Source organism: Trichoderma camerunense (assembly GCF_050948025.1).
Source record: "Trichoderma camerunense strain CBS 138272 chromosome Unknown V8C40scaffold_38, whole genome shotgun sequence".
Lineage (NCBI taxonomy): Eukaryota > Fungi > Ascomycota > Sordariomycetes > Hypocreales > Hypocreaceae > Trichoderma > Trichoderma camerunense.
This window is the reverse complement of record NW_028145332.1, coordinates 47,249-64,767: the sequence shown is the minus strand read 5'-3', so window position 1 is coordinate 64,767 and position 17,519 is coordinate 47,249. Positions and strand designations below refer to the sequence as shown.

Genomic DNA, 17,519 nt, shown 5'->3' with positions numbered 1-17,519 from the left:
AGCAGTGGTTGTGTGGTGATAATGCAGATGTGTGCATTTAATATTGAGACTCAACAGTAGCGAATCGTATGAGACACGTGGAAACGAATCAAGGCTCACCACGTCTAGATTACTTCGAGTGTGAGAAAGGAGGAGTTGAGGTGCCTATCCTATGGATTGTCTATCGGTAGGCATGCTGAATTCCGCCTAAGCGTGGACGGACGTAGAGTTGTGGTTATGGTCGAGACATTGGCGTTCTATTCCGTATGTCTGGAAAGGTAGGATTATATGCGATAATATTGGGAATAATGGCAATGTCGTAGCCAAGTATGAGCTATCTTAAACTCGGTTGGGAAAAAGATGAATGTCAGTCTCTCGGAGCATTATACGAGCGCATCTTCGTCTCCATCCATAGAAACACCGTAGCATTCTGTGAGAAGGCCTTACACACACAGCACTCGCATAACGAAGGAGGTGGTGAAGTTCATTGCCGTGAAAACAAATTCTGTATCTTAGTTCATCGAGAATGGGACTCTGATTTATTTGCATCTGAATCAGAACCAAGCAGGTCCGAACTCTCAACAATCAGGCCTGCGAGCAGTAGTTATTAAACGAACCAGCTAGAAAGCAATGATCATGCCAACATACATTATCATACCGGAATAGTTAGAATTTCGACCATTAGTTGGACTTCAAGTCACTGAAAATAGCCGTGATATACCGTCAATAGTCATGATCTATAATAATATGCAGAAAATATCTGGACTCTCTTAGAGCGTAAACAAAACACTCAAAAAAAAAAAAAAAACTAGAGATAGATCATTGGGATGGAATGTATAGGTAGTAAATGACATTACCGAAGGCTTTGTCTGTATCATTTAGTTCACCTCTCTGCAACTCCGTGGAAAGAGTTTGCCAACGTTCCTATTCCGGTGAAGCTCTCAAGATTCCAGCTGTCACAGGCTCAAGTTCTTCTATTACAACAGAGATATTTTTAATTTCTCACATCATCATCTGACAAACAGCTTCGTCTGCTAAACTTCGGATTTTCAGATTCATACGAAGTTGGGCACTACACGAGCGGCGATGCACTTTGGTTACATTTATAAATCCTTCAGCTCTTGATGCATCCTAAAAGTTCCGCAACATCCGTTTTTACCGGAAGGTTTGTGAGAATATTCAACACAAGACGTCATTTGGAGTTCCTACATGCAAGTCAGCTGAGTAGCTTATAAACATAAACTTACGATAATTTGGAGGTTAAAAGTGTCGACTGAGGGGGATGCTTCTTACCCCTCATCACCACCGACGAGCCGACGGAGAAGGATCACGGTTATGCGGCAATAGAGGAAGTTTATGCGCTGGCAGCGCTGAAAGGAATACATTCCTTCAAATCCATTTTATAAAATAATTCTTGAGATGACGTTTTTATAATATTCTTATAGAGGATTGATCCTGGAAACGCTTTTGGTAATACCTGCGAGTTGATCGATGTTCCGAATATGTCGATATTTTTGAAGATCCCGGATAATGTGGTGTTACATCTGCACATTCGGTCGAATCCATATTCATGCGAAGTCGAAGATACTCATACAAGATGGAATCAATGTGAAATTCTACTCTTTGCTAGATACAAAATGAATATAAATATCAACGGTCGTTCTCCTCGGACCCCAAACAATCACAGGTCAAGCCAGATTAATAACGACAACAGGACACACAACTCCTCTTAACCACGACTTATATCCAATCTCATTGTTTAATCCAACATGCAGTTTTCAACTCTTCTTTTGGCTATTCCCGCTGCTTTTGTAGCTGCAAGCCCAATTACAGAGCGTCAAGTGGCTTCTGGTTGCTATGCCTTGTTAGTCATCGATTGCTCTTCTACATGATTCATTATGAGCTAACATTTGATCACTTCAGTGAGGACCCTGGCTGTGGTATTAATTACGCCGTTTGTCAATGTGCCAATGGTTCGTATCGCGTTGTAATGATATGGCATGAGTGTTACTAACAATAAACAGGGTGGTTTTATCAGTTTAACCAAGACAATGCCAATAACGGAAACTACTGCAACCCTCCCTGGGGAATCCTTGCAACTAGCGAATCTGGACTTCCTGGCTACAGTTGTTAGGAGAAATATATGGGATAAGCTTCTAATTTAAGAAAATCATGCTAGGAAGCTTGAACTTTATTATGTAGCTTTTTTCTATAAATAAAAAAATGGGCCCAAGCTTGATCTCTATGACATGGTTTGAATGCACATCAGCTCCATCGGTAGGTCAAAGTACAGGTAGTGCTATAAGAGACACTACACATTCCCATTACTTCATTCTTTCTAAACTAGCTAAATAATTAAATCTCATATCTATCAACACTCTAATCTGCCATACGCCCATACTAGAATACTTCTAAAGACATTAATACAGCTGCACATTTCCAATCACGGACCAGTTTGAGCCATCATATTGAACCTCTCTTATGTTCCCGTCTACCAGATAATAGCAGCGAGCCATGCCGTAGCCCGACACCAAAGACGCCACGGCCCAGAGCGTTGGTGTGAGGCAAGATATGCCCGTGCCTTTATCGGGACTACCAAGCGAGGCAGGCGTCGATGAGGTTCGCCACCCAGTATCGTCATCTTCCCAAGTCATCTGGAGGGTACCAGTACTATCTTGCCAAAGAATATAGGTATTCATAGCGCTGTCGCTTGTATCAAAATCTCGCGGAACAGTAAACGCTCCCATAGCCGCGTTGGCTGGGATAGCAATGGATGGTGCACCTGTATTGACCACTGAATGAGAATTTGAGAATTCCAAGACCGAAGGCGGGGGCTACAAACGCACCAATGTTGAATTTGTCGGTCGAATTGTTTCTTTCCTCGATGAGGAGTTTCTGATCATCCTGTTGATAGATAAGCTTCTCGCCTCCGAACCTTCCAGCCGTTACGGAATGAGGCACTTCTGCAAAAGCTGAGTTGTTCTGGCATTCGAGGTCCAATGCGCTCTGAGCCCATGTCAGATTGGCATAGTAAGCCTCCTGTATCTGGTCACTGTCATCTTGAAAGATGACGCTGGGCCAATATGTCGCAATCTTCGAACCACCTGCTGCTTTCCAACCCTTAGAGGACATGATTCCGCTCCCGTTAAAAGTTTGTGCTGAAGGCGAAGGCGAGTCCTGCTCTCTGAAATAGAACTCTTGCATCTCGTTTGCTTCGTTGAGATAGAATATTTCGACTTGCGTAAAATTCTACGCAATTGAGCTCGGCTCACGTTAGCAACAGGAGATAAGCAATGGAGATGAACAAGAACAAGACTCACATTGCTGCTTGTCACCGGAGTGAAGAAAAAGAATGGTATATTGAAGCATGATGCTGCAATTGGGGTGCCTAGTTTGGCATTTGTGCCCGTCAAATTGGCCAGTGTTGACCATTTACCATCTCCAGAGTGGTACCGCATAAGACGCAAATCTCCATCGTGTCCTTGGTAGATCAAACGGATGGTGAAGCTTGACGAGCCTGTCCACCAACCCGTGACGCCAATGCCTGACGTTGTATAGACGGCATTGGGCGGTGGATCTGAAGAACTTGGAGGTTTGCCAGAAGCTTCTGGAGTGGCGGAAGCTCCTGGTGTTTCCAAGGGCGCCTTGTGACTGTGTCGCGATCCAAGAACGCCGCCTAACACGGCTCCCGCGATCACAAGCAGCAGAGCTACACCTGCTAGGATGAGCCACAGTTTCGTTCTCCGAGGTTTTCGTTCGGTTTCTTCGATGAAACCTTCGGTTTTGAATCCAACAATGCCATTCTGTCCATTACTTACCACCTCTAAACCGTCATAACCACCGAATGCTTCCAATCCATCCGCGATTTGGGCTTTGGCTGAGACCTCTAACCCCCCAACATCAGGTGGCCGTACCTCCAGCCCGGAAGCATCACGGTCAAAAATCGTGCTCATGACATTCCAGTCCAGTGCGTCGCCCGGAGATGCCAGAGAGAGGAGAAGAGAGTGGTGAAGTTGAAGACATGTAGTCACGCCGCATCGTAAGATTTCTGGTGAAGTTTTGAGGGGCTCACAGGAATAAAATTGTTCACGATGCGATGGCAAGGCTGATTGGGCTAAAACATGTTATTCCTACAAACCATTGTTAACAGCCTGATCGCGACAAAAGCTATCGGCTATGCGGCAGAACCCTGGCGCTTGACCGTGAAGGATCCTGTAGGATTGCTGCGAGAGCCAATAACGAGGCTGTGCGCGGAGAGAAGTGTCGCTCGATATCCAATAGCGCTTCGCAAGTATTGACAAGCACTCTATAAATGGCCATCGAAAGCGCGAGTTGTAAGAGGCAGAGCCTCATGGTGACATATAAAACTATACCCTGTCTCCTTCGAAACAGGTGGGAATGGCGGCTCCAAGGGAGGCGCAGAAACTCGAGACCCGTGACAGGATTTATGTTGCAATCCGACTGCTCTACAAGCGAGGCGAATAATCCAAGTCATAGACTGAATAACTATTAATGACTCAAGACTATTTCATGAACTATAGACAATAGAAAGACTAAATTCATGCTTCATAGAAGTACATTGAAACGAATTGAGTAGAGAGAAGTATGTCGTAGCTGCCTCTAGCCGTTCAGATTGAGAAAAATCGCCAACACCCGCAACCCAACCAGCCATTTCGACAAATCCAGAGTTATTAACTACTCCCAGCTGTCAAATTGTATCAAAGAGCATGAAGTCTCTTGACACGACCGTCTCAACAGCACCTTATATCTCCCACTCTTTCCTCAGTGAAGCCAACCACTCCTTCACTGTTACAGTCTCGCCTCCGACACGGACACCATCCACCAATTCTCCACCTATCTGAACCACGCCATCTCGAACCGCCGCGTTGCCCCTCGGATTCCACTTGGGGATTGCCAGCCATTCATGGCCAGGATTGCACACAATCTTCTTCAACTTGTTTGCCTTTAGTAGAGGCAGGCACTCATCGCAGAAGCCTACATCCCAGCAGTACTTGCATATGCTCAAGCCGTTGTTGAAGTCTAGCGGTTTATCACCACATGTGCCGTCGCAGGTATAGCCAAACTTCTTTGCAATGTCTTTTTCTTCCAACGGCGTGATCGTCACCTCTTCAGAATTGTCACCTGCCGCATTTGTTTCCGGCACTTGTACTGATTCTAAAACAGTGAGTGCCTTCTGAATCTCTTCCACACGCGCTTGTGCCTCCTCAGACTCATCTCCTTCTTCGCTCGCTGCCGCTAATCGTTCCGTTAGTTCGACTTTCACCGCATTCAGTCTGTCAAACTGCGTAGCTCCAAGCGGGCATTTTGTCTTAATAAACAAAGCCATCTCGTCAATAAGCCACTGCTGAGGTCCTCCGTCAAGATTGAGCGCTCTTGCGACAATATCCGTCTCAATCGGTTCAAGAAGGGACCAGGCCGTCAATGCGTTCAAATAATCTCCACATGCTGAAAGACATTTAAATTGGATGTACGCTGCCCAGTAATCATTCTCATCCGTGTCATCAGACAGATTTTCGATAGAAATTCGCATGTACTGCTTCACTACTTCTCTGGCCGCACTTCTGTCGCCGCGAATAGTGTGGAATGCAGAGGCGAAAATGTCTGCTGCAGTTATCCCTTCAATGCCAGAGAAACGGAAGCCTCGCCTTAATTCTTCCAACTTGGAGTAAAATTCGGAAGAATCTGGCGACTTTCTAGTTTGCTCAAAGTAGTAAAGACTCAAGTGATTGACAATAGTGTCGTAAAAGGATTGGTATCTCCATTTCAGGTTATCTTCGTCGTCCTCCTTCCTAATAAGTTGGTCCGTGATAGTATAGCTGTCCATCCAGAAATCGATCGCTTGTGATGCTGACTGAGATTGTTGCAAATCTTCATTATAAAGAGAAGCTAGGCCGCGGTGGAACAGCAATACGAGGAGCTCGATTTTCAACTCCTGCTTTCGCGCCGCTTCAATTGCATGATCCATTGCTTCTCGCAAGGTATCCATGCAACTTTGGTGTGAAAGACATATACTGATCAGGCTACGCAGTGGAGCGGTGTAACTGAAATCGAGTGCTTGACTGAGTATTGTTGAGGTCAGTTGGTAGACACCCGGCTCTTTGGAGCTCAGTTTGCTCATCTCGAGTATGAGATCATGAGTCGCTTGCTCTGAGCTTGACGCAATAGAGGTTGTTAACATGCCGTTGAGAGCATCTTGATTAGCCGGGTCTACTTCCAGCGCCTTTTGATAATGTATTATAGCGCGTTCTGGCTGCTGCAAGTGATTGTACCAAAATGCAAGTCGTAGGTAGATGCTCGTCAGCTCGCTTGTATCTGGTGTCTCGGCTGCGTTAACCATATCGAGTGCCTTTTCCATCATCGAGCATGCGGAAAGAAGCTCATCGTTGTCGTAGTATGCTTCAGCTAGACTCTTGAAGCAGCTGAGACTTGGATTATCGCACTCGGTTGCTTTTGTGAAGTTTGAGATTGCCGAGTCATTGTCCTCAAAGTATTGGGCGGCTTCTCCTATTCGTTCATACCAGAGACAATCGAGTGTTTTCGGCAACAGTATCTCCTTACACCATTGCTCGGCTCTCTCTAGCTTTTCAGGTATATGCGTCGGAATGATTGGTTCGGGCTCAGATGGCTTCTCTAACGGATCCTGCAGAGCGTTAGCACAACAGTCATGCTTGTTCTTTCAATAAATCTTACCAGAAGCATGAACAGGCGCAAGAAATTGAAACACTCCCCAGCAGACCATTCATTGCCTAGAAGCCAGTGTTGCGCAACGGTCTTCATCATGGGAGTGAGAAGTTCTCGATTCGGCCTCGGGCTCGTATTCACAGTCCTCAGCCAATCCTTGTCAAGTCTGCCAAGGTGACCAATTGCGTCCGGGTCCTTCAGCCAATTCCGGAATATTTCAATTCTGTCATCTTGGCCCATCCAATTCATCTCCTGATGAACCTGAAACGACCACCAGTGTTTCTCTATCACATCTCCAGAGACAAATAGAGCGAAAAGGCCGTCTCCAATATCCTTCTTGTCAGATGCAAGGATTTCATCATAGCCAATTGCTTGATTTAGGTGTTCCAAGTGACGATGAAGTGTTCGAATTATATAGGGGCCTATGAGCTTCGTCCTCTCATCCGGTGGAGATGTGAGAAAACGCAGTCCCTGTTTCACTATAGCGAGATGTGAGTCATATTCGTTGACCTGGATTTCCCGGGCAGCAGAACGCGTAGGGCCAGATATAGGTTCAAATTCGAACTTTTCGACCATGGATTTCTGAAAAAGGCTCCAGAGAAAGTTCTGCACAGTTGTAATGTCGCCGTTGGAGATGGTCAGGTTGAGGGAAATTTTAGGCGCATCTTCGCTGATCCGTGGGCGGTTCCTTTCTTTGGTAATGAGAGGCTCGATCGATGGCAATATGGCCACATTTCCATAGTGAGAAAAAAAGAGTTTAGAATACATGCCCTTCAGCTTGTCCTCAAGTTTCTGTAGAGAGACAGTTCCAAAGCGGAGGAACTAAGAATAAAAAGTGATCAGTTTACCTCATACCTTGCCAATACGCAACGACACAACCTCACTTACCCGTACAGCCTCCAGGTCGGCAGCGTCAAAGTATACAAAGCCGTATACGATCCATATCAGAAGCTCATTTAGTTCTTCGATGGACTGCGGCTTGAGAGACTGTTGAAGTTCGAGAATGACGTTTTCAGAGATTGTCCTCTTATCTTGGTTAGACTCGTCCAGAATCGTGTCCATCTCAGCTTCCGAGCCATCTGACATGATCAAATCTTTGATCTTCTCCAGAGCAGTCTGCACCTTGAGGAAATTCCCCTTGGCCTCTTCGAGTAGCCGGTCGTGCACTTTTGTCCGAAGACGAGTTGTTTCAGACTCTTCGCCTTGCAAAAGATTTGTCTTTTTCAGCTCTTCGTGAATGTACGACGTGATATCTGAACCATTGTATTTCTCAATCTCGATATTTGGGGCCGATTGGAGAGATTCTCTTTGGAAATTATCGCTTTTGCCACTCACAATCAGTCGTACCCGATTCCCATCGCTGCCAGTGGACGTCTGACTCTGGATTATCTCGAAGATATCGAGAAAGTGGCTTGCGGCCTCAGGATGCCCTTCAAACAACCCATCCAGGCCGTCAATAACGATGAAATGCATGGTTCCTGGCTTCGGCGTCCCAATCTTAAGCTCGCGCCAAAGATCTTTGCAGCTAGAATCCCGAAAATACGATTCACTGTGTTTATCGTCACAAAAAGCGGCCATGCTTTTGGCAGTGCCAGAATCTTGCTCAGCAAGTTGGTATGCAATGTGCTTCACCGCAGTTGTGGCCGGCCGCTTGTCGTCGTCTGCTTTCTTAGCGAAGAAAGGGAAGAAATAATAAGCAACAAGGGCTCGGGCGGTCGATTGGCCTTGAGACTCGTGGGCAGCCTTGAGCTGGTGTACTATAGTCGACATTGCGCTTGACTTTCCCGAGTGCGCTTCGCCGGTTAGTAGCAGCAATGGACTTGCATCATTGGTAGACTTATCTGACCACTTCTTGTAGTCTTCCATGTCTCGAAGCCAATTTCCGCTGTCTGTTATACATCTTTGCCAAATCCTCTCGCAGACATCTTTGGAGGCCTTGATGTTCTTCTCTTCGATTGCTAATTTGGTTCGAATCTTTGTGAGGTTTTCTTGTCTCGACTTCTCCAAGCTGCGATTTGTCTCTGCCTCTTTCAGATCTAGGATGCCAATCGCAATGTCATCAATCCTCTTGCCGGTCTCACAGGCCTTGCCTAAGATGGTAGCAAGGTCTGCTTTAGTACTTAGAGCCACCTCCAAAGTCAAGGTAGCTTGGACATTCTGCTGCCCCTTGACGAGCTTCTCAAATTGCTCAATCTCATCTTTCAAGCCGGAATCATCGTTCAGTAAGGCTTGCTTTGTAGCTGCCTTGAACCGTTTCCACCTGCTGCCTTTCCGAAGTACTATTGCCAGTGCACAGATGTCGACAAAACTTATCATGACTTTGTGTATAGCAGTATTCAGCTCTGGGTCGATAGTGTTGAACAGTTCAATTCTCTCGTAAATCTTGAATTGACTGAGGGTGGGGCCAACAATTCCGAAGACGGCGTCAATTGTGCCATGAAACTCGTGAATCGACTGTGGAACATCGAGAAGTAGAGAAATGGCGTTGAAACAAACACCCGCAGGTTGGAATACCTTCAAATCATTAGAAATAGGTAGTTGCGTGTCAAGGAACCTTGTATTCATTCACCAACTCCGCTCCTTGAGCTGCTACTCCACCCAAGAGCTTGATACAGGATAGAATGTTTAAGCCGATCCGTTTAGCTCGTTCATGGACTCCATCTGACTCTGCCGGAGATGAAGGGTCGTATCGGCGTTCTATCATGTCCCGAATGTCGTCTATACTTTTGGGAGGCTTCAGGTCTAGAGACCTTTCTGTGCGGGCCTGGAATCGCCTGCCGGCTTCATCCCACATGCCACGAATGCTGAGATCCGCCATCGCTGCGGAATCAGCACCAGTTGTTCGCAATAAAAGGCCAAATGTTATGTAGGGAAAAAATTAAAAATAAAAGGCAAAGTATTTGTTTTTAAATCCTATCCCCAAATCTCGCACAAGTCCTAGAGGGGAGAATTAGGCATCTTATGTAGGATCAAGTGAAAATCGGTGGGAATCCCCTCAAGTGTTGATTGGTTGATCAGCATTTGCAGCTATAATAATACGATGGATATCCTTGTGCTAAACAACTCGATCCTACCTCAACTAAGGTAGCGAAATATTTAACCCTGGCCATGACTGCACCTGACAGTCACTAGATGGATGCACATGTTGCAAATTACCATACCCCGCGAGGCGCACAGGAAGCTCGAAACTAATGTCCAGATTGCAATTTAAAGAACGAGGAATGTGTTGAAGCATAACGAAACGATAGGTAAGCATAAAGAGAATGAATGTGAATTATTGGCATAAGGATATAGAATTTCGCAAGAGAAAGAAAGGCATATGATCATGTTGTTTCGTGCCCTTGTTGATCTCAATCATTTGACAGTTGAGCTGGGTGGTTAAGACCAACCAATATCAGTTTCAGCCATAAGGAAGGAAATGTGATTACTGAACATATATGCATCATCACTCCTTCCTAGGCAGCGAGTGAGCCTTTCCAGCGGCTCTAGTGACCAAGGTTGTAGCAAATAGGAACAAAGGAACAAAGCGGCTAAACAGATGGGTTAAACCGCCAAGGGCCCGGCAAGACAGTTGAGGCTCAACTGCTGGGTGCGTATATGCACATGATCTGAGCTCAACTTCTTTTGGGCGGGCTTACCTACCGTACCTAGGCATCTATTTAAAGGGACAATTGTATTTCCAGCTTCCTGTCGAACCATGTCTTTCGGCTTTCGGGAATAATCTTACAATCGGCTGTGCGGCAACCAGATCGACATTAGGGCAATCTGCTTCTTGAAAATAGGTTACTTGATAGTTAGAATAGCATCGTAGCTTCCCCTGCAAAAGCATCGCACAAATTGCCTCGTAGAGTAATGTGTAAGCGGAAGTTTACCTCAGCCCTGTCACCGTCTCGGCTACGAGATCAAATGCAAGCTAGGAAAAACCCAGCACGGTGTTTGAAGAGAATCGGATCGCATGACGAAAGAGCGCTGATCCCTACAAAACAAGTTCCGAGTGCAACGAATGCTGGCCAGTGGGAAAATTCGAAATCGGGTTTCACAACTAACCGCAGGCCCCAAGGATGAATCACAGGTTGCCGTAAGCGAATCAAAAGTTGCGCGTTTGATCGGGCAAAGTGGTTTTGAGATGCACAGTGGTGAAAGATGAAACGGCACACGCAGTATCAGTGTCGCAGAGTTGAATCTGGCGGCGTTTTAGAGGCCACGAAGCGCCGCAGAACCACATGCACTGCGGGGGGGCCCAATAAGGCGGGCGGAGGGGGGGCTGGAATGTTGCAATTGTTGCTTCAGGAGTCTTTTTTAACACAAATTTGTTGAAGACTTCAATTTGATCCATTGATTCACTGAGCTCGGGTGATTTTTGAACATGGAAAGCGGACCACATTGTTGACCGAGTTTTAGGGGGCTGAGTGCGGACGAGAGACGAGAAGCGAGACAGCGCAGCGAAAATTGAAATTCCAAAGCATGACAGATGATGATTCCATTTTAGACAATGCCTGCAGCCCTGGGCCAAAAGGATTCGTGATTCCAGCTTGGTGGTGGCTGGCTAGTGATGTAGTCAGCACTCAGCTCACCTGCATCCCGGTTGCTACGGGTAATGGCCGCGGAAAATTGTGTGAACGTACTATTGCTGGCGTGAATAGTGTCAGAGGACTATTCTGTTACTATATGTAACTATACTATTCATTGAGTGATGCCCCAATGGCACCAAATCTCAACTGCTGGAAACTCTTTGAGATGGATTGAGATCATTGAACCTTTGCCTTGGAACGACTAGGAGACGATACGTAGCATCCAGATGGACCGCCCATGCAGGGGCCAGATGCGCTAGGCTAGGGCTTTAAAATTGATAAAATTAGCAGCAATTGGAGAAATCAGATTTAATTGAAAACATTCGCAGGTCGACAAAAGTACTCGCACATGTACTTTGAAACATGAACCGTTGGATAGGCCTAGCCGATCCTTGGCATTTCGCTGTTGCTGTTCGTTGTCGCACTCGGATTGTTGCGAATGGCCTCTCAGCTTGCAGTTACGAGAAGCCACATGGGGGCTGTGCCAAACCGTTCAATTCCGTAGCCGTTGCGTCAGCAGCTGATCTGTGGCGGCTCAATCAATCCAGGCAAGTTTTCGCACGCCAGACATCATAGTCTCCAAGTCAGAAACTGCCCACGCGGGTTAGCATGGAAATCTGGCGTCCTCGTTAGGGGGGGCTGGGGGGATGGTTGGTTCGATGGAAGAGCCCCATGGCAGCAGGGGGACCCTCGTCGTATTCGTAAGGCCGCCCGAGGTTCCATTACCTGCATACAACCAGCAAGCAGGGCTAAGACAGGAATGTTGAGTTGAGGGCGCACGAGTAATACTGGATTTGGTTGGGCAACGGGATTGAGCGCAGAGGCTTCAAGGTTCGTATTGCTGTCAGAGCAGAGAGCGCATGTGCCGTTGGTACGCGTATTGACGGAGTCTTTTTTTGCATTTAGCACAGCACGAGCTTTTTTATCCATCAATTGCTGTATGTGGAGTTTATTTATAGCCTCTGTACGAGAAAGTACACCTCGGCGTCACTTGTGGCGAGTCGTGACTTTGGCTTTAGCGTTTTGGACTTTTGGACTGGGCAAAGATGCATTTGATGTGCATTGGCAGCAGCACTAACCGCCAACCACTTACTGGATGCAGTAATAGTCACAACAATAGCATCAATGATATCAAGATTCCATTGGAGCACATGGCGATGGACATGTAACCTCAACTCGACAACATCATCACCAGCAGATCCTTCTGCAGGCACACGCAGCCGAAAGGCCTCTATTAATGTTAACCGCTTGACCTGCATGCAGCACCTCGGTCACTTTCTCCAATCTCTCTCTAATCCATCAGCTCCAGCCGTTATCTCGGCCCTAACAGTGGTGCACCCAAGGCACCCTCAAAAACTGCGCCACCCCTCACTTTCTCTTGGCTTGGCTAGGGGCCCCCTTATAGCGCCAAACCCAGCCCTGGCAGCTCTCAAGCTTGTGCTGGAGCTGTCTGTCCATAGGTTCCCCCCCGCCTTCTGGGCTACAGCATGTGGGCAGCCATAAACCCCCTTCAAGCCACATGCGCATCTCCAATACCTAAACAGACGCCCATCGCCGCGCAGCTTATCTTATTCTCTTCAAACTTTCCTATTCAACCTTTACCTCCATCCCTTGCATAATAACAAACAATTCTCTCGCTGCTTGTGGATTTCTTCTTCTCTTTTCCTCATAGTTTACGCGCCTGCTTCCGATTCGACCCTTTTCCCTGCGCTCCTCATCGCATTCGTCGTCGCAGCCGCTCTCGATTTACCGCCACTTCGTCGCATCATCCATCCTCCCGCACATAGCCACATCGAATCTCTTTGTTCTTCCGTCGATCCCGCAAACTCGCCCATGTGATCCGGCTCGAATTTGAAACCGATTCTCATATTTCCCCCCTCCTCTCTCTTCTCCTCTCCTCTCGCGCTTTCTCCTCCCACGCCTTCTTCAACTCGCCCAAGCTCGGGCCTGTTGATCGAAACCCACCATGGACGATGATCTTCTCTTCGCACGATCTGGCATCGTGCCGGGAGGTGATGGCTCTGTGCGACCGGGATACTACAAAGCCATCGGCATTGGCTTGGCCATAGGATCGGGTCTTTTTATCGGAACGTCATTCGTCCTCAAAAAGGTTGGCCTGCTGAGGGCAAACGCAAAGTATAACGAAGTTGCTGGCGAAGGCTATGGTTACCTCAAGAATGCTTTCTGGTGGGGTGGGATGATTCTCATGATTATTGGCGAGGTCTGCAACTTTGTCGCCTATGCTTTTACAGACGCCATCTTGGTCACACCGCTCGGCGCCTTGTCCGTCGTCATCACTACGATCCTGTCGGCCATCTTCCTCAAGGAGCGACTCAGTCTGGTTGGAAAGGTTGCCTGTTTTCTATGCATAGTAGGCTCTGTGGTCATCGTCATGAACGCGCCGCAGGAGTCTTCAGTCGCCGATATCCAGCAGATGCAACACTATGTTATAACGCCGGGGTTTCTGTCGTATACGGGCGTCATTCTCGTCGGATCCGTCATTGTTGCCTTTTTCGTTGGACCCAAGTATGGTAAGAAGAATATGCTGGTCTACATTTCAATTTGCAGCTGGATTGGCGGTTTGAGTGTCGTGTCGACCCAGGGCCTGGGTGCAGCCATCATTGCGTGGGCCAGCGGCAAGCCGCAGTATAAGGAGTGGTTCCTATGGGTGCTCTTCGTCTTTGTTATTGGCACCTTGTTGACCGAAATCATCTTCCTCAACGTGAGTCCGCCGACACCACCTCCTGAAAACACGAGAGTGAAACTGACATATCCCTTGCAGAAAGCCCTCAATCTCTTCAATGCCGCCATCGTGACACCCACCTATTATGTTTATTTCACTAGTACCACCATCATCACATCTGCAGTCTTATTCCAAGGCTTCAAGGGGACGGCCCAGTCAATAGTTACGGTTGTGCTCGGTTTCCTGACGATATGCTCTGGCGTCGTGTTACTGCAGCTCTCCAAGTCGGCCAAGGACGTTCCCGATACCGCCGTATTCAACGGAGACCTGGACCAGATTCACACCATTGCCGAACAGGCACAACCCGAGACGGAGCCAAAGGCAGATGCAATCCGAGGCGCGGCCGCTATTATCAGGCGCATTTCCAACGCGCGACTAAGGATGGAGGCCGAAGAACTGAAACGTCTTCACGAGGAGAAGGCGGCCGAGGCCATGGCCCCCATCAGCGAAGATGGACAGCCAATGTACGAATGGGATGGCTTGAGGCGAAGGCGAACCATTGCGTCCAGTATGCGCACCAGATCAACTAGACTTTCAACCCCGATACCGGTTTCTCCAGCTCCGCCAACTCCTCACCCACCTCTGGGAATGTCGCATTTTCCAACAGAAGAGGAGCTCGCAGAGCATGATCGTCACAACATGTTTGCTAACATAGCGGGCACAATCCGCGGCCGCCGGTCCCGCAACCACCCGCATCACGTCCTCGTGGTCAACGAACAGGATGAGGATGATGACGAAGAGGCCCAGTACGGCAACATCGACAAGGTCCGCAGCCCGATGCATCCGCTGCCCCTCACCCACATTGCTATGCCGCAGCAGAAGCCCGATGACGAAGCCGGCGCTTATTATGGCCCGACCCGCGAGCAGACGCACTTCTCTCCAGACACCGCGTACCACGGCGCCACAGGTCAGGTCGACCCCCAGCTTCTTGGTCCAACACCGCCACCCCACGGGAACAGGCGCACGTTTTCCTTCAACAAAGTCTTTCGACGAACGCCCCAGCCTTCTGAAGAGGAACAGGTTGGGCTCGTCAAGGAGCCTAGTGGCGACGGCAGAAGAGCGCCGGGACCACCAGATGGAGGATCACAACCTCCACCCCCAGCTTTCATCTAGGCTAGAAAACTAGGGAAGTGGTGGTGACATTTTGCATTCTGGCGGCGTTTTTCGGTATCATTTGATGAACTTGCGTCTTGCGGTTTTCTGGCTACGACACTGCACATTGTGTATTTATCTATGACGTGCTGTTCTTTTATTGCTGCTTTTGTTTAATCTCTCTTATCTCTCTGTTTTTTTCTCTGTTTGTCTCTCTCTTAAACGGTCCATGGTATAGAGACGAGCGCTACTCTTGGTTTGGGCTGGGACGGACAGTCATGACATGGCGGATACCCACATCGCGTGCAAAGCAAAGTCAAAGCGAAAAGAGCTTAAAGATATATGCGTTTAGCTCTGGGCGTATGGAGAAAAAAGGGTGGCATCGTGCTTTTGTGCAAACACAAATGACGGCTGGGAAGGGGGCAATGTGCTTTTGTATATGGGGTATAGAACAGGATAACTCATGACGTGCTTGGACTAGCAATACATGATGTACATGATTGGGACAGCATACTTTCTAATATTGTGATTGTTGAAAAGAAATGCGTTGATTCATTGTTCGCTTGGTAGCAAGAAATATTGTATTTACAGTTTGAAATGACAACGCTACCTGCTAGAAACAAGAGAAGAAAATCCTATAAACGCCATGCGATGCCTTTTATCACACTGATTGCCAATGCCGCTCCTATACCGTACCAATTTAAAATTCCACAAGAAGAGAAGCTGGGATCCTTTTTTCGCATCGCCCGCTACAATATAATCGAAAACATGTCGAAAGAGAGAAAAAGGTAGGCCATTGTTGTTTGAATGCGCCGAGTGACACCACTCAAGCTACATGAGCTGTTGAATGTGGCGAAAGAGAGAAGAAAGCTATCAATCGAACGGTCTAGCCATTGTGCGAAAGAGAGAAAAGCTACCAATCGACGGCCCAGCCATTCTGCTCCAGAAACTCTTCGCACGCCTGTCGCAGGGCTAGGTTGGGCCGCAGGTCAGAGGCGGAGAGAGGTTCGCGGGTGAGGGGGTCGGAGGGGTGGCGGCGGAGATGCTCCATGATGGTGGCGCGTTCGTAGGATTTGCCTGTTTTTGTCTGCGGAGAGATGGTGTAAGTATACTGTCCCTTTTATATAAGTGAATATCCAAAGGAAAACTTACAATGACGGGGTCGACCATAATGTCAAAGCTAATATCGTCAATCGCCCAGTCAGGAACCTCGCGCTTCTTCTGGTTCTGCGACCTCGAAGCTTCAAAAACACTACTCAGCGTCGCAATCTTTTCGTTTGCCTCTTCCTCAATCATCCTGCGCTCAATCTCGCTCTCCTCCGCCATGAGCATCTCATCGCGATCCCTCCTCAGCAAATCAAGCATGCGCTCCTCCACCTCGCGCTCCAACCTTAGACGCTTCTTCTCGCGATCCGCCCAGCGGTCCTTCTTGCATTTCAGGACCATGGCCGTGACGGCGCCGAGGGACTTGTCGTTTGTGGCGGCGCAGAGTTTGTGCGCGGCGAGGGCGTTTTCGAGGGCGCTGTCGAAGTCGCGGATGGAGAGCTGGGCCTGGGCGAGGTAGTAGTGGGCCTTCATGTTTTGGGGGGAGAGGGACAGGCAGGTCGTGCAGTCGGCGATGACGGATTCCCAGTGGCCGAGCTTGAGGCGGGCCATGGCGCGGTTGGTGTAGAGGGCTGGGTTTTTGGCGTCGGCGATGATGCTGTGATGTTGCTTTTGTGTGAGATTTGGGGGTTTGTTGTTGAGGAGAGAGAGAGGAAGAGGTTGGATGGGGACTTACGCTTTGGAGTAGAGGCCATCGGCGCCGATGTAGTCGCCGGCTTGGAAGTGCTTGTTGCCTTCTTCCTTGAGCTGTAGTGATTTAGACATTTTGGGAGGTGATATTTGTATTGTATTATATAAGGTAGGTAGGTTGGATGGAGAAGCGAGGACGATATAAACGGGTTGATCGCAACAAAAAAAGAGCCGAGGTAGGATTGATGTTATGCCTAACAGCGGGAGAAAGGCATGCCCACGTACGAGAGGGGATTCGATTTGCGCTGCGCTGTTTCGGCCAGCCAAGCCTCCCAGGATTTTATGCCTCTGCCGTCGTACGTTGTGTTCTTTGTATCACCGGACTTTGTAGAGAGCTGGTGCCCGATTGCGCATCACACGCAAGCCACGGAGGGGGATGGAAAATCGACTGGTAAATAAACGAACGTCTAATCTTCACCGAGGCATTGACAAGAGATAGCTAGCGATCCGATTTGTCGCAAGAGTTAACGCGTGATTAGTCTAGAGGGAGAGTGAACAAATGAGCAAGTTTGGGTTGGCGCTGCGGATGTTTGGCATTTCAAGGTTGATATTGGGAGCGCATTGGATTGGAGCTGGATTGGAGCTGGGCCAACGGTGGCAGAAAGCGGTAATTGGACCCTGAAATCTACATCGGGCGG

The 17,519-nt window shown here is 48.1% G+C and overlaps 5 protein-coding genes across 5 annotated transcripts; 2 read left to right on the top strand and 3 right to left on the bottom strand.

The window, feature by feature from the left end:
* Positions 1–1,748: 1,748 nt before the first annotated feature.
* Positions 1,749–2,113, top strand: V8C40DRAFT_278832 (uncharacterized protein; the record flags this gene model as incomplete). The annotated part of the gene is made up of 3 exons (XM_083221114.1): positions 1,749–1,843; positions 1,903–1,952; positions 2,004–2,113. 3 exons carry the CDS (start codon positions 1,749–1,751, stop codon positions 2,111–2,113), a joined length of 255 nt encoding a protein of 84 aa, XP_083066972.1.
* A 187-nt stretch (positions 2,114–2,300) lies between these two features.
* On the bottom strand, positions 2,301–4,010 carry V8C40DRAFT_284980 (uncharacterized protein). The gene is made up of 3 exons (XM_083222264.1): positions 3,300–4,010; positions 2,826–3,228; positions 2,301–2,761 (listed from the first exon to the last, which is right to left on the bottom strand). Exons 1-3 carry the CDS (start codon positions 3,930–3,932, stop codon positions 2,400–2,402), a joined length of 1,398 nt encoding a protein of 465 aa, XP_083066971.1. The 5' UTR covers positions 3,933–4,010; the 3' UTR covers positions 2,301–2,399.
* Positions 4,011–4,477: 467 nt separating this feature from the next.
* V8C40DRAFT_284976 (uncharacterized protein) lies at positions 4,478–9,499 on the bottom strand (the record flags this gene model as incomplete). The annotated part of the gene is made up of 4 exons (XM_083222263.1): positions 4,478–6,640; positions 6,691–7,503; positions 7,570–9,195; positions 9,251–9,499. The coding sequence occupies 4 exons, from the start codon at positions 9,497–9,499 to the stop codon at positions 4,742–4,744; spliced, it is 4,587 nt and encodes a 1,528-aa protein (XP_083066970.1). The 3' UTR covers positions 4,478–4,741.
* A 3,488-nt stretch (positions 9,500–12,987) lies between these two features.
* Positions 12,988–15,237, top strand: V8C40DRAFT_155936 (magnesium transporter NIPA-domain-containing protein). Its single transcript, XM_083211374.1, has 2 exons — positions 12,988–13,974; positions 14,035–15,237. Exons 1-2 carry the CDS (start codon positions 13,219–13,221, stop codon positions 15,106–15,108), a joined length of 1,830 nt encoding a protein of 609 aa, XP_083066969.1. The 5' UTR covers positions 12,988–13,218; the 3' UTR covers positions 15,109–15,237.
* Positions 15,238–15,939: 702 nt separating this feature from the next.
* On the bottom strand, positions 15,940–17,150 carry V8C40DRAFT_155926 (uncharacterized protein). Its single transcript, XM_083211373.1, has 3 exons — positions 16,868–17,150; positions 16,240–16,789; positions 15,940–16,174 (listed from the first exon to the last, which is right to left on the bottom strand). Exons 1-3 carry the CDS (start codon positions 16,954–16,956, stop codon positions 16,001–16,003), a joined length of 813 nt encoding a protein of 270 aa, XP_083066968.1. The 5' UTR covers positions 16,957–17,150; the 3' UTR covers positions 15,940–16,000.
* Positions 17,151–17,519: the final 369 nt, after the last annotated feature.

Excerpts from the sequence above, each read along its gene's own strand:
- V8C40DRAFT_284980 (XM_083222264.1), bottom strand. The coding sequence starts at position 3,932 with ATGAGCACGATTTTTGACCGTGATGCTTCCGGGCTGGAGGTACGGCCA. Across the intron at positions 3,229-3,299 it reads CTCCGGTGACAAGCAGCAAT|AATTTTACGCAAGTCGAAAT; the intron begins GTGAGTCTTGTT and ends TCAATTGCGTAG. Across the intron at positions 2,762-2,825 it reads GACCGACAAATTCAACATTG|GTGCACCATCCATTGCTATC; the intron begins GTGCGTTTGTAG and ends TGGTCAATACAG.
- V8C40DRAFT_155926 (XM_083211373.1), bottom strand. The coding sequence starts at position 16,956 with ATGTCTAAATCACTACAGCTCAAGGAAGAAGGCAACAAGCACTTCCAA. Across the intron at positions 16,790-16,867 it reads GATGGCCTCTACTCCAAAGC|CATCATCGCCGACGCCAAAA; the intron begins GTAAGTCCCCAT and ends GCAACATCACAG. Across the intron at positions 16,175-16,239 it reads TTATGGTCGACCCCGTCATT|ACAAAAACAGGCAAATCCTA; the intron begins GTAAGTTTTCCT and ends ATCTCTCCGCAG.
- V8C40DRAFT_155936 (XM_083211374.1), top strand. The coding sequence starts at position 13,219 with ATGGACGATGATCTTCTCTTCGCACGATCTGGCATCGTGCCGGGAGGT. Across the intron at positions 13,975-14,034 it reads CCGAAATCATCTTCCTCAAC|AAAGCCCTCAATCTCTTCAA; the intron begins GTGAGTCCGCCG and ends TATCCCTTGCAG.